At 41.2% G+C, this 23857-nt stretch overlaps 1 protein-coding gene across 20 annotated transcripts in view; it reads right to left on the bottom strand.

The window, feature by feature from the left end:
- Positions 1–5805: 5805 nt before the first annotated feature.
- ELAVL2 (ELAV like RNA binding protein 2) overlaps positions 5806–23857 on the bottom strand; it is a 161019-nt gene continuing 142967 nt past the window's right edge. For 9 of the 20 annotated variants that reach the window (XM_023762990.1, XM_023762994.1, XM_023762997.1 and 6 more), the window contains 4 exons: positions 20115–20268; positions 17021–17246; positions 9196–9234; positions 5806–8602 (listed from right to left, as the gene is read on the bottom strand). In XM_023762990.1, coding sequence (XP_023618758.1) covers positions 8275–8602; positions 9196–9234; positions 17021–17246; positions 20115–20268 — 747 coding nt within the window. In that variant the 3' untranslated portion in view covers positions 5806–8274. Of the gene's footprint in view, positions 8621–9195; positions 9235–17020; positions 17247–20114; positions 20269–23857 lie in introns of all 20 variants that reach the window. The other 11 variants (XM_023762993.1, XM_014464849.2, XM_014464848.2 and 8 more) reach the window with 4 other exon arrangements.

Raw genomic sequence — 23857 nt, 5'->3', positions numbered from 1 at the left:
AGACGCAGGGCAAAGAGGGAAAATTACTCACCCGCCACTGGGCTGGTCATCCTCCCCTCCTCATCTCTGTCCAGGAAGGGAGCATTTCCTTTTGCTAAAGGAAGGAAGGAGAGAAGTTGACTTATCAGTACTCTGGGCATCTATGCGTCCTCCGTTTGCAAGGACTCACAGCTTCCTGCTTCTCCTCTCCCTAGCCAGGTTCCTGCTCCGTAGTTGAAACTTGCAAACCAAACTGCCCACCTTGAGAGCGGCCAGGAAGCATGTAGGCACCTCCCCAAACTGCGATTTGAAGACATCGCCCCTAGGTTCTGGACTTCAATCTGTCTTCAGCCTTATAAAAGCCGGGAGGACGGAGGGGTAATGGAAACCCAAGCAGGGTTTCCAATTTTGATGCCTCCCCGACAAAATGTCAGCAGCAATCCCCTGCAATAAACACCAGACAACAGCTTGCTTGGGCCATGTCTTAAACCAAAATTAGAAATGCATTATTTTATGTCTGTTTAAAAAAATCTTTCCCATACACTCATGTAAATAAATCAAAAAGAGGGAAAACATGCTTCTTGAGGAAGAAAAAAAACCCTACACATTTGAATGTTTAATCTTTATGAAGAAAAGATTAGATATGTAACCACAAACTTACAACAAAAAGCATCAGAGGCCCTGACCGGTTTTGCTCAGTGGATAGAGCGTCGGCCTGCAGACTGAGGGGTCCCAGGTTCGATTCCGGTCAAGGGCATGTACCTTGGTTGCGGGCACATCCCTGGTAGGGGGTGTGCAGGAGGCAGCTGATCGATGTTTCTCTCTCATTGATGTTTCTAACTCTCTATCCCTCTCCCTTCCTCTCTGTAAAAAATTAATAAAATATATTTTTTTTAAAAAAGCATCAGAGAAAATAGGTATCATTTTCAGATGAGGACTGAATAAATTTTCACTTGTACTTGTTGTACTTAATAAATTTTCTCCAGTGACTACATTATTATTGATTGAAATTATCCACAAGGATGTAAATTATATAGAATGTGTCAAATAAAATGCCACGTGTACTTACCTCTATTCAATTTCCAGATGCCTTACCTATCCTGCCAGATTCAAGAAATCGGATCCCACAAAAGGGCACAGTTAATGTACATTAATTCAGCATTTACTTTAGTACTTTACTGACAACAAAGGACAGCGTTCCAAGAGTTGGGAGAGCTGGGGTCAAGCGCCAGGTCTCACGTTAGCAAAAGAACCTTGGAGAACCTTCACTTCTCTGGGCCTGACACCTCTGCAAAACGAGGTGCTAAACAAGACCCCGAGGTGTCTTCCAACTCAAAACCTGAATAAAAAAAGAAATGAAATCTTCAGCCCTGAAAGACAGCACAGCAACTGGCATAGAGCAGGTGCTCGATGTACAGTCAGTCAGAGGACGACCAAAAGGGACGTTTTAAAAAGACAAAGAACCGAAAACAGGGCTTCCCAACCTGAGTGCCATGGTGTGCCGCACCTCTGTCACATCTGCAGTGCAATCCAAGGACAGAGCTACCTGCCAACCGTGTGCTTCAATCCAGAGGGCGGTCCCCCCTGAAGTGGCTGCCGCTTCCATCCTGTGTTCGAGGAGGTGCACCGAGGGGCTGCTTGCTTCCGAAACTGGGCAGGGAGGCTTCCCGGAAGGAGTGCAGTGACAATCAGAGTTACCCCTCGGAGTAAAAAAAAACAAAGCAGCCAGCCCATTCCCTGAAGAGCTATCTAAGTGGGTGCTTTCTTTCCTGCACTTCTAACCTATGTTGCTTCTAAAACAAAAATAAAAAGCTATCAAACCAAAACCTCATCTTAGAAATATCCCAGAAACATTTGGATTTTATAATTTTCTCCTTACCTTCTACAAGGGTGATACTTGAGTGATATGGGTAAGAAAAAATATAAAATGTATATATCAAAACTTAAGATTGAACCAGGCATTATGGCACTAGAAATACTATAAATACTAAAAAAAAAAAAAGGCTTTTATCATCTCAAATCATTGCATTTGAAAGGTATACATACTCTGGGAAATACATTGGTCCAGTATGGTATTATTGGGAGATTTTGTTTTTGGTTGGTCTTTTTGAATATTCTGAACCACATGCTCTAAATAAATGTCTCCACTTCAAAAATCACATATAGATGTTTAGACATTTTGTAATTCATTATGGACTTAAATTTATGACTACTCTTGAGATTCAACTGGTCCTGGATACAAGGTTTAATGAACTCAGGTCTATATTAAATGTTGACCTGAGCTGACGAATTCATACCCTAAGTAACATGACTTTGACCAGTGTTCTCTTCTTGAATTCTCTCTCTCAATCTCTTCAATCCCACCTGCTCTTAATGGCCCAGTCCAACTGCTCTCATTCCTGTGCCGTTTCCCAAGGAATTACTCTCCCCACCAACACACACACACACACACTTTATACACAGCCCCTTAACTTTGACTTGTATGGTTAATTGTGGGCGTGGCCAGAGGGGGGGCACAAGATCAGCTGAGTGAGAACAGAGGTGTATGTCTTCCACACACTTATGTCTGCTCTTCTAAGATACTGTACACAGCAGGGGTTCATGCTTGGTGGCTATCAGGTGTTTGTAAACATAGGAGCCATGAGTATTTCGGGGGGTTAGTATCAACTACTACCTCTTAACCTACATGGTTAGTTATTTAAACTAAAAGGAATGTTAATATTGAATGTGAGACCCCACACTGTAACATGTCTTAATTCAAAGTCGAGTAAAGTCAGTCAGCATACTTTTAATATTCAGGGTATCTTACCATATTAGTACTTTGCAAATTATTACTCCATACCTATAATAATAAAAATGTAATATGCAAATCGACCCAACAACCGAACAGAACGACTGTCTGGATGACCGTCCAGAAGACCTCGCTATGACACACACTGGCGCCAGGCCAGCAAGGCTGATGCGGTGCGATTGGTTGGGGGCCACCATCGCCCCACGATCGCCCCTGGAAAGGGAGGTCCAGGCCACCCTCTGCGCGGGGATCGATGGGGAGTGGGGAGGGGGACTCCATGATTTATTGCCCCAAAGGGGGAGGCCCAGGCTACCCGGCCGGTGGCACTGTGGCGGGTGGGCAGGGCCTCCCTCTGCACAGCGATTGATCGTGGAGTCCTGGCCAGGTAGCCTGGGCCTTCCTCTTCGAGGTGATCGATATTTTCATATATATTTTACTAATTTTCTTTCATCTCTGACACTTCTATTATAGAGAAAGGGCAAATAGCAATATTAAAATATTTCCTCTAATTAATTCCCTTTCAATGTGCACAAATTTGTGCACTGGGCCACTAGTATTCTATGTCTAGAGAAAGCAAGAACATCCAAATGCCTCCATCAACCCAACTATCCACGCAGTGTCTTAAGGTATGTAACTTTTATTTTGTCTCAGAAAGGGTTTAGACAATGAATGAATATAAGAGCATCTTCAGATTCACTAAGCTGAAGGATACTAATGTCAGACTATATACAAATGAGCTAATCATCAACCCAAATAAGGAAAAGCAGCTTCTGTAAGAAGGGCAGAGCAGGCTCAGTTTTGCAAGTTGTAACTGGGTTTATTTCTAAAAACTCCAGCAAGTTAGCCTGACGCCTGCTCCTGGGCTCTCCCGGCACGAGGACAGTACAGCCTGGCCTGGTGGCTTGTCTGTCCTCCCTCCAGGGTGACAGTTTCCAAGAAGATGAAGAGCCACATTTTGCTCATTTTCATAGACATAGGGCACTGCACAGTACAGGAATAACCAGTCAGCCTGTGCTGCACAACCACAGAATACCTTTTCCAAGAAGTCTGGTTTATTTCTATGAACCAGAATTCTGGAAAGCTTAATACAGGCTTCCTGTGTTAATGATGTAGATGTTTTAATCCTTTCAATTTGAAGGTCATTGAGCCAACTTTGGTGAATTTTCAGAGAAAGAGTACAAAGAATAGAAAATAAAAATATAAACCATTTGTTGCAATAACTGAAGCTATAAATGTTCTTTAAACAACAATAAATTCTGTCACAATTTCAGCGATATTTCTGTTTTCTTCACTGTTTGAGGTTCCGAAATGGAGGCATGGGCATAAAGGATCAAAACCGCTGCCTCCATTTTTTGTATCTTCTACACAATGAAAGATATACGCATGTTGTTCTACAACACTGTTAAAGTTTCAACATACTTATTGTTAAAATACATGCATTTTCTTATTTCTGGGTAACACTTTGAACAGGAAGTTACAAGTTTCCATTACATTTTTTGATCCTCATTATAAAGTAATGGTAGGATTCTTGCAATCTGTTTATCTAAAAAATAAAAACACACAAAAAAACAACATAGGAATGTTAAATTGCTAACACTTTTTCTCAAATAATATTAAAATAATGTCAAATGATGTTAAGATTAAAAAATTTACGCTGGCTACTCCAACACTGAAGGGTGATACCCTAGTCAGAGGTCGGCAAACTCATTAGTCAGCAGAGCCAAATAGCAACAGTACAATGATTGAAATTTCTTTTGAGAGCCAAATTTTTTACACTTAAACTATATAGGTAGGTACATTGTTATTAACTTCATTAGGGTACTCCTAAGGCTTAGGAAGAGCCACACTCAAGGGGCCAAAGAGCCGCATGTGGCTCGCGAGCCGCAGTTTGCCGACCACGGCCCTAGGTGATTTATTTCCAAGCATTAGGTGAGAAAGGATTCTAAGGAAAACACATTTCTCAAGTCGAGCAGTTTCCCAAACCACCTTTCCTTGGGATGTTTCCACTATCTGCTCAAATATGAGCACTGCTGGCATGCAAGCGAGTCAAATACTGATAAGCATGTCAGAGGAGAGAGGTGAGGGAGGACGTTCTAACACCACAAAGTTAGAGTACAGATTCATATAATAAAAAAGGGAGTATGGAGATCTGTGATTAATTGCACCTTGGAAGAAAAGGGATCGTCTTGTCTCTCAGATACGCTCTTGACTGCTAAGTTGTGAATTCAGGACAATTACTTTTTAGAATGGCTTTTTACCAAAAAAACTGACAGATGCAAGTTAATGAAAGGAAGTTATTTAGTAGACTTCCTAAGAAAAAAAAGAGCGTCAATATTATATATTAAATTTTCTGAAGTTCTATTGAAGTAGAATCTTTGCATAAAACATCAGCAAGAAATATTCTTCTCCCTCCGCGGGCATGCTAGGGATGTTACAAGAATGGAATATGTTTGTAAAACATGGGATGGGCAGAGCTCATGCTCTGTACCCATGCACTACTCACATCGACCCTAACTTAATGAAAACCGAGTTTCTGGTTTTAGAGAAGAGTCTCTTGGACAACAAACACAAACTTCATCCACCAACAGTTAGTCCTACAGGTGAGCCAAATCTCGCCAGGGAAAGCAGAGTACGTCACCTTCCTGCCATTTGGGGTTTTTTTTGCTCAAAGAAATGTGTGAGAACCACTCCCGTTTGTTAAAAAAAAAAAAAAAGTGATGGTTATTACATCAAAGCTATAGAATGATGTCAGCATCCAATTACCCAAACTTTACAACTAGCCGATGAAAGCACATATTCCTATAAAAATTATTCACCAAGTAATATTTGAAAGCTACCTAATCAGAAGGTGTCATTCAAAAAAATATTTTGCACATTCTACTTTAATTCGCATGCCTTTAGGAATTCTTACCTTTGACAACTCTGCTTCCAACTAATGGCTTGGAGGGAACCTCTTTTAATTCGATAGAGCAAGTTGATTAGACTGAGCACAGAGCCCCCAAAATGTGTATAAAGACCTACTCACCACACTGTTCTTTCCCTTCAACTTTGTTTATTGATGTACTGAACATGAAAAAGTACAAAGAATCCAAACACAAAAGAAAACATGTACAGCCTCTTAAATACTCAACAGAATATATTTTCTATTCCAACAGATGTGAATTAAGTCATACTGTACAACTTCAAATAAATACCAGCCTTACATTTTATTAAGTGCTCTGATAAACACTGTAAAGTGAAGCACAATTTGCATGCCCTCTCATCAATGCCTCGGTTTGCTACAGTAGTATAGGAAAGAAGCATGTAGATGCTGTTTTCCCGCCAGGGAAACCTTATTCTTTTTTTTAAGTATATACATGTATTTTGTTTTTTAGTTTTTTAGCTTTTTTTTTTTTTTAAACGCAGAAGGTTAACTCTGACAATCTAAATGCACCTAAGGATATGAGAAAGTGCTAAGCCAATTGATCTCGGAATAGCATTGAGTGGGTCAGCATGAAAACTCGCTTTATTCACTTTAGCACGCGCCTCACAGTATATGTACTGTACTATACTGAAAATTTTTATAACTACAATTTTAAATAATAAAAAATAAAACTCAACACAACCGCAAAGATAATGTACAACTATGTTATGCATAGCACATTGCCTGTTCTAAGGGGAAGCATGTGAGCATCTCAGTTTATACAAAAAGCAGGACGTAACTATATAGTTCTCAGTGCATCCTGATGAAGGCGTCTTTGCCTTCAGCTTTTTTGAAAATTTATTATACGCTAGATGCTAATCAGAAAATATTTTGTATTTGTTAAAATTTCTTTCATACATGGTAAAGACTTATTTTATTATTTCCCCAAATAGTGGTTTAAGCATCATACAAAGTTAAATTTCAATAGCATACAGATATTTATGATTTTTTTGTATGAAAAATGTAAGGAAATTTGTTCAAAACCTATGGTTATACTCATTTTCTTTTTACCACAAACATATTTATAAACGAAAAAGGTAGCATCACCATAAACAGCTGAAGCTAGACTATCTACAGACGAAATTAGCAACAAATCTGATGCACTGTAAATTCAAGTCCTCAGGACAACAAAAGTGATTAAGCAAGACCTCAAGTAACAATGTTAATGCCATTTACAAAGGAAAAAACGGATACAAAAACATTCAAAACCTGAACATCACTTGGCATGTAAGGGGGAAAAGAAAATCAAATTAGCTGAAAGGGTCATAAACACAAGGTCTTATTTACATTACACAAAGCTCAGGTGTTAGCCTTGAACAGAACTTTCAAAATACCTTCAAATATATCCAACTCAGGTCACTTTTGCCGACTTGCTGCAGTACAAATCATGTGCAACTTCTTTTTTCCTTAAGACAAAACAATTCTTCAAACAATACTGCAAGTACATCACTAAACACCATGAGCTCTATCTGAAGGGATTTCTTTAGGAAGAACAGATTTTTTCCCCCATCTCTTGGTAATTTAAATTTCTTGCCTGCTCTTATATATTCTTTTGTAAATTTTTTTTATTTGTTTCAAAATCACAAATCAATGTGAGCCACCTATCACATAATAACCAGGATGACCAGACACTCCACTGGTGATTACAAAAACGAAACCAGCAGCCTTTGTTTCCCCCCATCGATTCTACTCCTTTCATACAAAGATCTCAAAAGTATTTTTCTACATCATAAATCTTTCTAAATTTTCCAACCACTGCAAATTTCCTGGTAAATTTTAAAAGCTCACTAGGTGTCATATGAAGAGATTTCTCAAAGTATTCAAGTCAAAATATTTGTTCCAGGACCAGTAAAAAGTTTCTCCAAATTTTCTTTTTTATAAAAATAGATGCTTTTTTTAAACCCACATCAAAGAGGCTCTTATCTCTTTGGCAAGGTACTGCTTTACGAAAAGTTCTCCAGTATTCTTACAATAAGCGTTTATAATGTAGCCCCCCCCTGCCCCAACCCAAATCATAATTATAAAATAAATACTGTTCGTAACTTCATAAATAAAAATGTAAACTTCAAAATACTTTTCTTAGACGTAACAGCGATGCTTCAAATGTAAACAAAACACAAAGCTAATCAGAAAAAGAAAAAAAAGGGGGGGAAAAAAAGACACAACCAACTGAGGAATTACAACACAAAGCCTCAAGGTTTACTCACAGGTTCAAGGCAGTTATGTAAAAAGAAAAGAAATGTCATCCCTTAGCTGAAACACTTTAAAAGGTCCACCTTCTTCAAAGAAGGCAATAGAATGCAATGTGACAGGTAAAAACCCTGTACCTCTTGTCCATATTCAAACATAAAAGATATTTAAGAAGTTTTAATTCAAATACTAGCAATAAAAAATCTCACATATTTCTTAGGATGCTAAGTAGTCGTTTTTTATCCCCATCTCAACACTGACTTACAAAGACATTTACTAATGTAGAAAGTTTCTCTTAACTTGCCTTTGTTGGGTAGTTTTCATATAGAAATGGACTGAGGACAAGAGCGCATTAGGCTTTGTGCGTTTTGTTGGTCTTAAAGGAGACCTGCAGTACTCTGTCCCCCAGACGGTATCCATTGAGGCTCGCTATGGCCATGGCGGCCTCGTCATAGTTTGTCATAGTCACAAATCCAAAACCTTTGCATTTGTTGGTGTTAAAGTCACGGATGACCTTCACGTTGGTGACAGCTCCGAAAGGCCCAAACATTTGCCACAGGATACTCTCATCTGCGTCAGGAGCCAGGTTGTACACAAAAATACACCACCCTGTTCCTGGGTGCCCAGGGATATTAATTCCAGCCAAACTGGTCATTCCGTCAATGGTCATTGGAGAAAACCTACTAAACAAAATAGGAAACACGAACACACACACACATACACACAAACGCACACACACACAACAGAAACAGGCTGGTTACAGCAATGGACTGACTTCTTTTCCCTTTCCCATCCCAGAGCTTTAGTAACTCCCCTCCCCCCACAGATGCATACAACTACTTGATGTTTCAACCAAAGTCTGTGTGTGGCTTGCAGCGACATGCTATACTATCGAGGTATGAATAAGTTATGAAATGGCCATTATGTGCTGTATTGAATAGTACTGTCCACAATAGCAAAAAAATATATATATTGAGAACGGGCTTCAGGAATTTAAGCAGGGCTGGGGGAGGGGCGCAACACATATGTAAACATGCTATAACGTCGAAATGCAATATAAAATAAATAATGGGTTTTTAAAGACCGGGTGGCATTGGCATCCAGTGATACAAAGATATCCCTTGAGTCAACCGTGCTTCAAAAGGCAGCTTTTCATTAGGTTTGTACATGCAAAAGAAAACCCAACACAAACTTATAAGAGAGTCACTCCCCAAATCAAAGACACTAATCACTCAGGGAAGGGATTATGAGCGTCATGAACCTCTATCATTACCTCTTCACTCCATAAGCCATATTGAGCAGATTGTCCAACCTGCAAAACACACATTTAGCAAATTTCAGTTTTTAATTGTTCCCCTTGATGTCCAAGAAAGCCGGGCTTGTTACTGCCATCTTCCAAGGGGATATTTGTATATTAATTGTATGGGACATCAAAAATTGGGGTTTTTCACAGAGAATGGGTACCCACTGCCATAAGACACTAGCTCTTCTGACGGATGCAGTGTATCTCTACAAGGGCCAGTGCAACACACAGAAAACACTGGTGGTCACCTGAGGACGCCCTTCAGAGAGGCAGTGTGGAGGCCCTGGAATAGCTAACACTTGGGTTCTCACCTTCTGCCAGGAGGTTCTAAGTGCTCCACATGCACCTTCATGTACTTAATACTACTCTCAATTCTCACAATTCTATTGTGTATGCTGAGACGCACATACAAGTTTAAGTGACTTGTCCAGGAGCACAGGACTATTAAGTGGTGGCACTGATATTCAAACTGCAGGTTACGAAGTCCATAAATTTCTCTTCAACCTCCCAACTTTGAAGGACTTTCATTTCTTAGAATCAAAGTGTGTTATAACAGGTAGAAAGAACCTTCTTTATACACAACCTCCGCTAAACCTCCCATTTCTCCTTGTGCTCAGCTGAGAACCAGAGGAAGAAAGACGAGAGACTCCCCACTCCAGGGAGCTATGCAGGGAGGAGTTCAGGCCCGAGCTTGAAGCTTATTTTGCTATAAGGAGTGTAACCCTGCTCCAGGTGTAAGCAGCCAGGTATAAACCAACCAACCAACCTGAACGTCTCTTAAATGTTTTAAAAATAAAGTATTTGGGGTGAGTAGGTACTCTAATCTAAAACTCTCCACATCCTTTTCCTACTTCAAAAGTTAAATGGGTTGTACAGAACATGATTTAGCAGCTGCAAAGAGTTCCAATGTCCACAATGCATACCAATTAATTACACGTGTTCAGGGGAGGTGGGCACAACCTAATGCACTGCCCATATGACCACCTTTAATGGCCACTATGCTGGGCACTCTCCAAACAAGACCTGGGTCCGGGGAACAATTTTTCTCTCTTAAGTTTGAAATTCAATGTTTCACCCTTATAGTCTAACAACCTTCAGCTTCAAGTGAAGCTCAAACTCACTTGAGAAAACTCCTTCTAGCGTTATAAAAGCCAGAAAAACACACATCTCTTTCTGGTCTTTCAGAATTAGAAAAAAGAATCTCACACATTCCTCTTCCCTATCACCCCTGGGCATGTGTGTGCTTTGTTAAAATGCAAATAAAGAAATGGACTGCTGTAATGCAAAGTAGAAGGAGACAGAACAAATCAGAGAGACAAAGGATCCTCGTGTGTGTGTGCGTGTGTGTGTCTGTCTTGTCCCACCACCCTCTCAGGACCAGGGACAGTTCATCCTCACTGTACCACTGATGGGGAGCACGGACCTGGATCCTGCAGGTTTAACTGAATAAAAACGATGAAGTTACCAACATTATCCTTAACTGCTTAATCCAGAATAAAAGCCATCAGGAGAGCTGGCTGGGGAGCACGTGTGACACGCACAGAGAAAGCAGATGTGTGGAGAGACTGCACAGGCGTGAGGACTTGGTTTCTGCAGAGGTGATGACTATAGTCAAAGATGCCATGTCTTTATACTCCAAAATAAAGGCCACAAATACCAGAAATAAAGATGCACACAAATCCCATCACCAAACATAAAGTAACAAAATACAGGTAATTTCATAAAATTGCTGGAATGACCAATAGAGCATGCATCTGGCATGTGATACCTGTAGAACAGAATAGCATACTGAGATACTGAGGCCTCCTTCCCAAGTGTGGAAGGTCCAGAGGCAGAGGTAACCGTATTAATTCACTCAAACTAGCTACATCATCTGTGCCCACTAACTGGGCCCAGGCAGGAACTGTTACACTCTGCCAGCAGCAGCTTAGACACCAACCAAAGTACAGAGGCAGACTCCTGAGCAAGCTCTCACTATTTTTAAGACAGGGTGGAAACCCAAGTGAATGACATGCGTTAAGGGAGAGAGAATTCATTCCCCAATCTCCACCCCAGGAATCTCCAGGGAGGAGGGAGGACTAGGGCTTTTAGACTAGGATCTCCGAGGACCCTCTCAGTGGGTCTCACATTTGTCCAACCTGTGAAATCCTTTGTGATACCAGGACCCTCACTGATTTTTTTTTTAATCCTCACCCAAGGATATTTTCCCATTGATTTTTAGAGAGTGGAATGAAGGAAGAGAGACAAGGAGAGAGAAACATGGATCTGAGAGAGACCCATCAATTGGTTGCCTCCTGCACACGCCCTGACCAGGGCTGGGGATGGACCTGCAATCCAGGTACACTGCCCTTGACTGGAATCGAACCTGGGACCCTTCAATCTGTGGGCTGATGCTCTACCCACTGAGCAAAACTGGCTAGGGCTCTCTCTGATTTCTTTATTCAGTGCCCATTTGAGAAATTTAGTTCTTTGGAACTTAAACCAATTTATCTGCTTCTACCTCTCCTTCTCCCCTCCCCTCCCCTCTCCCACATCAACAAGGTGTGCAGGGAGGAGAATTGGACTTAAGAAACAGGACCTAGGTCAGTGATGGCGAACCTTTTGAGCTTGGCGTGTCAGCATTTTGAAAAACCCTAACTCAACTCTGGTGCCGTGTCACATATAGAAAATTTTTGATATTTGCAACCATAGTAAAACAAAGATTTATATTTTTGATATTTATTTTATATATTTAAATGCCATTTAACAAAGAAAAATCAACCAAAAAAATGAGTTCATGTGTCACCTCTGACGCACATGTCATAGGTTCGCCATCACTGACCTAGGTGATGCCGAGAACTCCTACCTGGGAGCAGGTGGGCCTAGCAGGTCTCTCTTCTCTCTCAGTAACAAACACCCATGTTTCTCATGAGAGCTGAGAGAAGGCGGCGGGGGGGGGGGGTCCACATGGGTACCAAGTCCTGCAGCAGCCGGCAAACTATAAACTAGACAGTTATAAGTGATCATGGCACAGGCCACATCATGTTCTCTTGTAATGGCCTTGTTTACAGTTAGCTAAGACACAAGGACACCCCTCCCCCTCACTCTCCAGATTACACATCTTCTCTGGGAGGTCATTTAAAAATGGAAGCCCATGTTTAGTGGAGACCAAGTTAGTAAGTAGCCTCCAGAATGATCCAGGGGGTATGTGGGATGATGTAGTGCAGTGTGGCAAGTTAATACTCAAGCATCGATCAAGTACGTATTTTTAAACTTTAAAAAATGTATCCTTCACTCACATTTAATCAGTGCACTGCACCCAGTACCCTCACCTATTGCCCGTGCATCACGTATTTTCCTGAGGGAAGACGGAGCCGTCCTCAGAGGGACAGGGCCACTCTCTCTCACCTGCCCTTCAGACTGGATTCAGTTCACTTTACAAATAACTCATGAAGTGGATTTGGAGGATTAGATGTGTAAACCTAGCTTTAATGAAAATAATTCTCAAAGAATAGGTAGCTTCAAAAAGATTCCTGCGAAAACCACCATCATCATCATGATCAGAGTGAGGGTGACGACAGTAAGGGACACCCACGTCATAAGGAAGGAAAGGGAGGGCTGGTTATGTCTTCTACTCCGCGTACCAACTGCATCGGGAGGTCAGACACAAGACAATCCATGTCGCACCTGAAGTCAGACCAGAAGTTTGAAATGATGAAGATAATTTTGTGATTCTTGCTTTAAAAGGTATATATTATCCATTAAGATATTGGTAAATGAAATAGAAAGCCAGTCGGCATAATTAGCAAGACATTTGATATGTTTATTTCATCTTCGGCCTATCTTAATCTTCTATGTCTGATCAGGGTTTCTGAGTGAATGAATGCAATAGCACAAGCCCAGGTGCCTATAGTTTATGGGAAAATATATACTGTGGACACAAGTACAAACACTTTTCTATTAATAAGAATACTACTTGGCCTATAACTAGGTAATACTTCTAATAGAACCAAATATTAGGGAGAGCATTCCCATTCCAAGCTCGGTGTTGATAAGTAAAGAATGAAATGAAGGTACCTGCCTAGTTTCCAATAAATTTAGCTACCACACTATGGGAGTAAACCTAGGGCACACTACGACCCACACGCAAGTAAAAGAGACAATTCGAAGTTGACTCAAGTCAAGTAAGAATATAAAGTGAGAGTACTTCCAATGGATTAAAAAAATAAAGCTCTGGACCCTAAAAATATCGGTTCTCAAAAGTGCTCCAGCCCTGACTGGTGGATAGAGCGTCGGCCTGCAGACTGAAAGGTCCCAGGTTCGATTCCAGTCAAGGGCATGTACCTTGGTTGCGGGCACATCCCCAATGGGGGGGTGTGCAGGAGGCAGCTGATTGATGTTTCTCTCTCATCGATGTTTCTAACTCTCTATTCCTCTCCCTTCCTCTCTGTAAAAAAAAATCAATAAAAAATATATATTTTTTAAAAAAGTGCTCCAAAGCACTGACCGAGATCTGCTTTGATGTTAAACCACAAGATCACCAACTTACCCGCTTATCCAATTAGGGGGTATCATCTGTTCTCTAAGAGAGAAAATAATCACTCAGGAGAATTTAAACCAGTTTCTTCCAAAAGGAAATTCTGATAGTGCAACCAGCAAGTGCCTTAAATGCAACTCAAGGGCTGATTTGAAAGGCTCCCTGAAAAATGCATAAAGGCTTATCGGAGCCGGCACACAGGCCATTAGACTAGATCACACTCAATAAAATTAAAGCTGCTCCACATGGAGAGAGATGAAAAAAATCTGGCTGAAAGTTTAATTCAGATACCATGTCCCAAGAATATACTTAAGGGGCTTAAATTACACTATCCATCCAAATAAGTAAGAATGGTTTTATTTTGAAAACTGTAGTCAATTAAATAAGCAATTTAGATCAGCAGTGCTCATGTTAATTCTCTTTCTAATGATTCATGTGGGTTGAGTGAGTCATAAACTTCACAAGCCCACTTTAAAAATATATATATATTGATTTTTTTAGAGAGAGAGGAAGGGAAAGGAATAGAGAAAAACACTGATGACAGCAAAACTTCATCAATCGTCTGCCTCCTGCACGCCCTCTACTGGGGATCTAACCGGCAACCCAAGCATGTGTCCTGACCAGGAATCAATGGAAAAAAATATCCTCAGGTGATAATTAACCACAACAACAACAAAGCAACCAAACACACATCAGGCTAAACCTGAACTCTAGGAATAAAGGCTCTCAGTTCTCCCAACACTCAATCTAAACACACACCTTCATTGAGCTCAAAGACGAGTTCAGAACTTACCATTTGGACAGAGATATGGGGAGGAATGGGAAGTGGAGTGATGGAGACAAGAGTTAGGAATATGAAATGACAGTAAGATTCTGCCCTATTTTCTGAAACCAAATTTCCCTTACAACAGACAACTCATTCCCTCACCCACTCACCCCTGAAACAAATGTTTATAGGAGTTAAGGAAAGAAAGAAATTTCCCAGTTAATAACATATGGAGCTCAAAGATAAAAGCACATCATAGGCACAAGGTATTTTAAAAGGTATTACATTTGACCATGGGAACATCCTGTAACACTTTACCCAACTGCAAATACAAAGCAGAGAGCTTGCAGGCAGAGGGACTTGATATCAAGGTGAGAGCAGACACAGTGGTTATCAACAGCCTCATCTTTGAGTCACCAACATGCCTTGCCATTTCAATAATCAGAAAGACTCCTGAAGATCCTGTCACTTCAGTCCTTTTGCCCAATCTTCCTCAGGATTCAATCTTGATTCTAAAAACTCAGTTTTACTAAGTAATGACCGTAAAACAAAAACCAGGGCTTAAATTGGAAACACCAAAAATAACAATTCAAACGAATACAGCTTCCTACTAACGTCAAACCTTTTACACTTTCACAGCGTTAAAAATCAACAAGTTCCAAAGAACCTGCCTCTCCCTGCCCAAGCCGCAAGGAGCTCTGACGTTCACTAGCTGGCCTGCCTAGGAAACACCTCCAGAATTCCTGCAAGCTCGTCTGTGCTAAATTTACAGAAAGCTATTCTTCACTTAAGATGCCACAGAGGAATCCTACAGGCACAGCTAAAAAAAGCAAGAACGGAAGGCTTTGTAGGATCTCTTTCTCCCCAAGGGCAGCATCAAGCAGCCCCATGCTGCCTCCCTCCAGCCCGTCTCCATACCACCCACCTCAGCCAGAGGGGGCAGTGTTTCCTTTCTATGACACTTTTTTTTTTTAACCTCACAAAGTTAAAGCCCAAAGTGAACACAAGGCTCAATCCACTGGTACCCATTCACCCAGTTCCAAACAGAGCCTTTTCAATGTATCACCTCTTCTCCCACAGCAAAGCCACCCTCAGTAGGAAATGAACACAGTGTTTATAGCAATTTCTTTCTCAGACCTCAGGTGACATAACTGTTATTTTTAAAAGGGAGATATCTGACTGATTTTTCCCCCCACTTTCTTTTCAGCACTTTAAATACCTCAATGAAAAAATGCATGTGATTTAAGCTTAAAATCACGTAACTCCTTATTAAGTTACATTTGTGACAATACCTTTGATAACTAACTATTCTGCCCCAGCAAGGAATTTATGATATACACTTGTGATTGAAAAATAAATAAAATTAGCAGGGGGTTAGATGGCATTGTGGCTGCAGTACACCATATGGTCACAAAGGATATTAAAAACTGTTCTGGAAAATAAAAACCGAGTGATTGTGCCTTGTGAGCGCTGTTTAACATCTTAAAGTTACTGTTCTTCGCACATGCACGTTAGGGAGGTTTTCTAAATGACTCGTGGTTTGGTTGTTACCTCAGGATTAGAATAGAACTTCAAAAATTGCACTATTTATACTTATCTATAAGACAGACTATCTTCTCTGCGAAAGATGCATGAGCATTCGATGGACTTATACAGGGGTCTGCAAAGTACCACCCACAGGCCAAGTCCAGGCAGCGTATGTTTCAGGGGAGTCCACGAGGCAAATACAGTTTTTACATTTTTAAAGAGTTGTGTTTTGTTGTTGTTGTTTTTTTTAAAGACATATATGCAACAGAGACCATGACCCACGTAGTCTAAAATATTTACTATCTGGCCCTTTACAGTGAAGGTTCGCCAGCCCCGATACAAATTTAAAGAGGGGGGAGGGACCCATTTGTAGAAACTTAATGTAGTCAAATCGGTTATATATCCTTAGTGGTGCAACTATGATAAACCAAAGTAACTGAAATATCTTGACCTAAAAACAGAAACAGGGAAAAAATATGTATGTTATCAAGGGGGAAAAAAAACTAAAAAGGGGACATCAAAAGCACTGGAAACAGTTAAGAAGAACCCAGTATTGTGCAGGTCAGGGTTCCTCAATGTTGGCACTGCTGATGTTAGCGGCTGGGGTAACCTGTGGTGTTGGGGGCTGTGTGTCCATTACGAGATGTTCAGCTGCATCCCCGGCCTCTACCCACTAGATACCAGCAGCACCCTCCACCCAAGTTTCTCCAACCCTGCCAAGTGTCCCCTGATGGGGACACCATCCACCCTCCTGTCCCCTGACCCGCTGAGGTTCACTGCTGTAGGTTACTGTCCTTTTGTCCCCGCCTGCAATGCTAGCAAAAGACAATATTCCCCAAGTAGGTTTTCTCTGTGCCCTATGGGAAAAGGAGGAAAGCAGCAGTAACAATAATAGCAAACCAGAGATCCTGTTAATACAAGTATTGGACAGTGAAGCTGCGCGTTCGGAGTTGAGTAGCCTGGCATAAGAACCAGACCAGACTTACCTAAAACGCTGTGCCTGCTGAGCTAATGGTCCCGGGTACCTTCTGTTTGGAGACTGGTACAGCTGGGAAAGGATGGCCTGATTGGTTTTTTGGCTTGGATTATTAGCAAACTTTACAGTGATTGGCTCTGTGGCACCAGGAGGTTTCTGGCCGTTTAGGCCTTTGATAGCTTCTTCTGCCTCAATCCGCTTGTCAAATCGAATAAACCCTACACCCCTTGATATGCCTACGGTAGATTTGGGTAAGGATTTGGGAAAGAGAGAGGAGGAAAAGAAGAAAAGGATACGTTAATATTTCCTTCTCAAGAGTGTGTTTTCACCCCCACGTTACATCTGCCGCAAAATCAGAGGAGACGTTTATTGTAACTTAGTAGTAATTGAGTCTAGAATCACAAATTTGTATTTTTTAATGCATGAAGCCACCTATACAATTTGAATACCCATTATCACAGACCCCCCAATGAGCTAACAAGAAGAGGGAACACACTGTACGTCCACACTTTCTCTCCCTCCAATACACTCTCTTTAATAATGTCAGCTGCATGCCTGAGTTTCATTTTCCCAATTATGCTGCTGGACAAACAGTAATGACGGGCACAGTAGCTCCATTTCTTGTAACAAGGAGAACAGAGCCAGGCATTTGCTAAAAATGCTTAAAAGCTATGCTAAAAATACACGCACAGTGGTAGAAAGATTTACTTCGGCTAAATTTTTACATGTAATTCAACTTAATAATATAATACAAGGATACCGGTCCTTTAAGGAAAGTGTCTGAAGAGGTTTTCCGGGTTCCCTGAGGCTTCTCCGCTGCTTTAGCTGAGCTGTACTTTATATTAAGAGGTGAAAGGGGTTTTAAAAATAAATAAAACAGAAGGGAAGCCTCAAAGCGCCTGGCTTTAGCAACATTACTCCCGAGCACAGAATGCCGTTCCCTGCCTCCCGCTGTTCCCACGTGGAGAGAGGAGAATGGGAAAGCGGAGGGATGACCTAATACCTGCCCAGCTTCTGAGAAATGGGAGAGGGAAGCCCAACTCATTCCATTTAATTAGCTAAACAGGCCAGTGGGGGTGGCCGTGGCTGGCCATCCTGAGATGAGCAGTTGCAGGGAAAGAAACACTTTCTTGGCGAGCAAACGGGTACCAGCAGTACCAGCCTGGAACTAGTAGCTAGAAACGTCTAGATGATTCAGAGAATGTCATCGAAGAAAAGAATGAGAGGTTCCTGAGAAAGATGGGCTGAGAAAACGGACTAGACCATCCTGATTTAGGGAAACTTTGAAAACGCATGCAGGTCTCCTTGCTTTACAATTAATACTGTGCAAGGTCAATGGTTTAGAATTTCATTCTAAGGTAGATAAGGTGTTTTGTTTTGTTTTGTTCCCAATATGCTTACCTCAGACAGCCCCTGTCACTTTACCTTCCCTATTTTAGGTATATCTGTTGCACATTATTACCACCTGATGGGTGAGTAACAAAACTGCAGGGTTTTTCAGGTAAAATGAATAATTTTTGCCCTGAAAGGCATACATATAAAGATGAAATGGTGAAATGACAGGGAATATATTCTTTTAGTTACCTACTTGCTCCTATTAGGAATGAGTAACCCCTGGGGCTTAACTATTCCATGAAGAAAGCATCAGATTAGCATTGAAATGGCCTCTACACAGCCTGTCATCTAACCCAGGAGTCCTCACAGCTGAGCAGGCACCAAGCCCACCCTCACAGTTTCATTCATTAGGTTTTGGGTGGGTCGGCCAGGACGTCGTGTTTCTAACAATGTCCCAGGAGGATGCGGGTGCTGCCTAAACCAGGTGGCAGGGTAGGTCCACCTGTCAGCCTAAGTACTCAGGACAGACTTGCAGTTCAGACAAGGCCCTTCTGTAACACAGGTGACACTTCCTCACAATTCACTGCAAAACCTATGGGTCATCCTCCCAAGCATGTATGCGACGGGAGCGACTGCTCTACACACAGAGCTCTTCTTACGTGTGGTGCTTAGCCTCCTGAGAGTCTAATTAACAGCACAGGGGAGCATAACATGGGTGGCTTCTGATCAAATTCAGACCAACTAATTGGTCTTCCCTTGAAGAATTAAACACTGGGCCTGATTTAATTCTGTGGTTAATCCGCCTCTTTTAAAAAACAAAATATGATACTCTGGTACACAATGCATCTCTTGTGGTATTGTCATTATAAGAGAGGGAGACAGAAGGAAAAGGAGAGAGAGAAAGAAGAGGGAGAATGAAAGAAGGGGGAGAGAAAGAAGAAATACAAAGAAAGAAAAGAGGAAAGCCTACTATTTTCATTTTAAAAACCCACAAAATCTTAATGTGAGTGCTTGAGTCTATGGCACTACAGGTGATTTTCCCCTCTTGCCATATTTCTCTATTTTCAATATGTTTTAAATAGAATTAAGTACTGCACCTGTAATAGGAAAATATACCTGTACTTTATTTTTAAAATCCATAATCAAATCTCTATTGCTGGGTTTTAACTAAAAGCTTTCCAGAAGAGCTCCCTGGCATACAAAAGTTTTAATAAACATACCGGTCTTCTCATATCAGTCTGGTTAAAAGTTAACATCAGGCATAAAATAAATGCTTAACATTCAAAATTTCAAACTCTTACACGTGCCGACACAACACAGCACAGGCCTGGAAATCAGCCTGAACAGCAACCGCCAGTGTTGCTGCAGCGTAACCTGCCCTTGGAGAACTGGCTGCATGCTGCTGCACCGAACTACGCGTTTCACAAAAATAAAATTGCTTATTAGTACTTTGTAAGGAGGACGGGGGCTTCTCTCCCGCAGCAGCTTGGGAATGAAGATTACAGCATCTGTAAATTTATTACAAGCCATGAAACAGGCTTCAAACCTGCACCTTCAGGGCGGCAATGACTCAAGCTCACTCACTCCACTCCACTCCCTATTTTTATCCATGCATATTTATGAACAATTCCAGCAGAAAATTGCATTTTCTGGCCCACATATACCTTTGATGTGTTCCAGAGGCAAGATTGCTGTATGGGAAGGCGGCACATTTCACAATCCGCCAGGCAGAAAGTGTGGAAGATTCCCCGGGGCGGCTGCCTACTTACCAGTGACCTGGTCAACTAGGATGCGAGAAGTAATAATGCGTCCGTATTGTGAAAAAAGCTGTTCCAACTCCTTCTGAGTCATCGTCTTCGGGAGTCCACTGACGTACAAATTTGCATCTCTGATAGAAGCTGAACTCGGGCGAGCATAGGAAACCTGGAAAGGAGGAACAACATCAGACATACATGCAAACTCAAGTACCTCCCTGAGGAACCTCAAAGGCAGTTAGTGAGTGGTTTATCCGTAAGGACCGTACAACCAACACTGATGTTAAAGCAAGCCCAGCACTGCCTGTTCCACTCCGTGCTGGAGAAATTCTAAACAAATGGGAAATGCCATCCCCCCTGGGTGGAGAGAATATTTCCCCCTAGATTTGTAAGTTTCAAAACAGACCAGTGATGCACACAGCACAGGGCTACTTGTGCTTAACAGATTGTCCGCAGTGGGGCCAACCCCTAAACTAGGGATTTAGGCTCCATCCAATGATTAAGCTTCAGGACTCTAAAGTCATCTGATATTATTGTAACCTGTTTTCAATTCTCCCATCTCCAGAGGAGATGGTGCCACATTTCTAAACAATTTACCCTGTTATCATTAAATATGCCCCTTTGATTACTCCAAAATAACTTTTTATCACCTCTAAATTCCCAGATTTAAATATGGGATTGAGCTGTATCACCTATCATCCTGTCTACTGTTGTCTTGCTCACAAGTCTTTCTAATCTTGATTTCAAAAGATCTGAAATCTGTTTATTGACTTTACCTGCAATTTTCTGTACCCTTTCAAAAAGCTTCCTATCTTTGACATACAGTACCCCAAATCCTACTAGGATGGAAGAGAAAATAAGTCCAGGTTGTTTATAATCAACGTTCTTTACATAAGTTCATGTAGGGAGGAACTGCAGCTGTCTCTCTTATCTCTTATCATTGTATCCTCAATCTCTTGGCACATGGTAGATGCTAAAATATTTGCTGAGTAAAGCCAATGTAATACCCCATTGATCCGATAGGTCCACAGTAGCTTACTGGACCACAGCGTTTAAGGGACAGTTCATCAAGTCATCTAGACTTTGCCCAAATTGTAATTGATTGCTCTCTTCCTATAAGCCATCTCTGCCAAGTTTTAGATAGCTGAGTCTTATGTACTATTCCTGATCACATTCTCTTTGGTTTTAAGTGTAAGCACTTTTAGACTACCTGCAATGATAAAAACTTCACAATATATCCCCTCTTCCAGATAGTTCATGACAAAGGCAAATGGGTCTAATTCTAGGACTGACTTATGTATGGGGTACCGTGTTATGATAACTTCTGCCTACTCATTTCATCCATTAGTATCCACTTTTAATCTACTTCATTGCTTATTTTAAAAAAAACTTTTCAATTTAAACAGTTTTGATATGAAATATCTTCTCCATGGTTTAAATTATGCTCATAGCTCTTTGTATAATAACTTTTTTTTTAATTTCCCAGGGGGTTTAAAAAGCAAGCCAGGTTTAATACTACTTTATAAAAGGTCTTGCTATATTTTATCCCTATCCTAATAGTGTGAACATTTAAAACTCTTATCGTTTATTCGAAGTTTGCTTATTAACTTAACACCTGTTGCCCCAAAGGCTCTATTAGCACTGTCCTGTCCTACAGGCAAAAGGAGAAGATAAATAACTATTCATAGGCTACTCTTTTTTCTGCCTAAACCCTTAAGACCAATGAACTTAAGGACAATGGACTTGGGGAACTATAATGTAAGTGACAAATAAGAAATGAAGAAAAATTCCAAGTGATCAACAAAGCAACGGAAATAGACTCTAGTCTTGGGACAGCGATGAACAGATATAAACATAAAGCCAATGTATTCCTATGCAGTCAGTCAGTAAAGAACAATTCCCAATTCTCTGGGTAAGCTGGAATCCCACTGCTTGGACTCCCCTGGTATCTAATGGTCTCCAGGGCTTTATTTCAGGGGCAGGGAGCTCTCAGCAAGTCAGCTGTCAGTCTGCTCCAGACCACATGAAGGAAGTGTTCCCTTTATGAAGAGCCACTTCCCATGGGCAACAGAGTAAGCATCTTCTCAAAGTTTGGGCGGCTAACTTGCAATGGCTGATGAAGCAGGCAGCAGAGGGAGGCAGGCCCTCCATGAGCTCGAACATGGCATGAAAAGTGTAACAGTAGGTCAAGGTGACAGCTCTTTAAGCAATGTGCCTGGCCTCAAAACTAGGTTCCGTTCATGATGGACAAATTCTTTTTTTTTAAAATATATTTTATTGATTTTTTACAGAGAGGAAGGGAGAGGGATAGAGAGTTAGAAACATCGATGAGAGAGAAACATCGATCAGCTGCCTCCTGCACACCTCCTACTGGGGATGTGCCCGCAACCAAGGTACATGCCCTTGACCCAAATCGAACCTGGGACCCTTGAGTCGGCAGGCTGACGCTCTATCCACTGAGCCAAACCGGTTAGGGCATGATGGACAAATTCTTTAAGTCCATTACCACATAATTGTACTGGCTTTATATGGTTATTAGGAATAATTAAATAATCTCTAAAGCACATAAAATGCTGAGCACAGAGCCTAAAAACCTAGGTGACTATATTATAAATATTATTTACCTCTATGTGCACCTGAAAATGTAGGTAAGGACCCAGACTATTAGACTTGGGAGTAACCTGAGCCCATTACTGTGTTCCAGAAAATTTACTCATGCAGTGACATTTACTGCTTTGTGCATTTCAGAGGAGTGTGGGTGGAGTGTTTTAAAAGTTATCCTAAAATATATTTAGGAAAACGCGTTTATATTTAGTGCTTATATAAAAGCTTTGAAAACATACTTGGGTCAGTTATGTTATCTGCTTTTATTTTTCCTTCAGTTCACATTGCTTAACTCCCAACCTGTAGTGACTATACTGTCTTATTTTCTGTATTCTTGATACATGTAGGGCCTTGATCCTGAAGAGCCTGCCCCTTCCTAGAGATAGTAAATGACTCCCCTGGTGAGCACAACTTTGATATACAAACCAACCAATCCAGAGCCCACACTGCTATCTCCTTTATCTAACTCACCAAACCAGTATCTCCCCTGCCCTAAGTCACTGCAGGGCCAGGTACTAGACAACTAGGAACCACCCTGTAGCCCAGAGCTCTCCAAATTATTCCAACTACCTAATGCTGACTTCACTCACCTAACTCTACCCTCCCTCACGCTTTCTTTCCATTAGAACCCCAATGAAGGCTTGGGGAGGCTCTGCCCTCTCCCCTCTGACACCAACTGCCCCTGGTGCTTCCCCACATGGCCCTACATGGCATGCTGTGTCTGTTTCTAGACATTTGTGAGTATAAACTTCTTCCTTTGTAACAAACATTTCTGCCTCCCCAGGTCTTATCATACCCGATTAACACAAATCCTGGGTACACTTTTAGCACACAGCCATATTGTAAAGGCTCCAAGAATAACAAATCTCAAAACAGTATTTTTTAGTAACTTTGTCAATGAACTGGTTCCAATCACCATAGGCAGGACAGAGGTACCAAATTGTTTGCAAACTCGTGGAGATAACAAACACTATTCCCATTTCCTTACACTTAGAGGCTTCTGAGACTTCATTTGCAAAGCGTTTTCAAATACAGTGTTTTATTTGTGCCTCACAACAACCCTGTGAGGTAGGGTAGGGCACACATTAGTATTTTATTGCTGGGGAAATAGGTATCGACAAGGCAAATAACATGACTAAGGTTATACACACGTG

This window comes from Myotis lucifugus, unplaced genomic scaffold (assembly GCF_000147115.1).
Source record: "Myotis lucifugus unplaced genomic scaffold, Myoluc2.0 scaffold_271, whole genome shotgun sequence".
NCBI lineage: Eukaryota > Metazoa > Chordata > Mammalia > Chiroptera > Vespertilionidae > Myotis > Myotis lucifugus.
The sequence above is the reverse complement of the archived record's forward strand: the minus strand, read 5'-3'. Positions and strand labels throughout refer to the sequence as shown.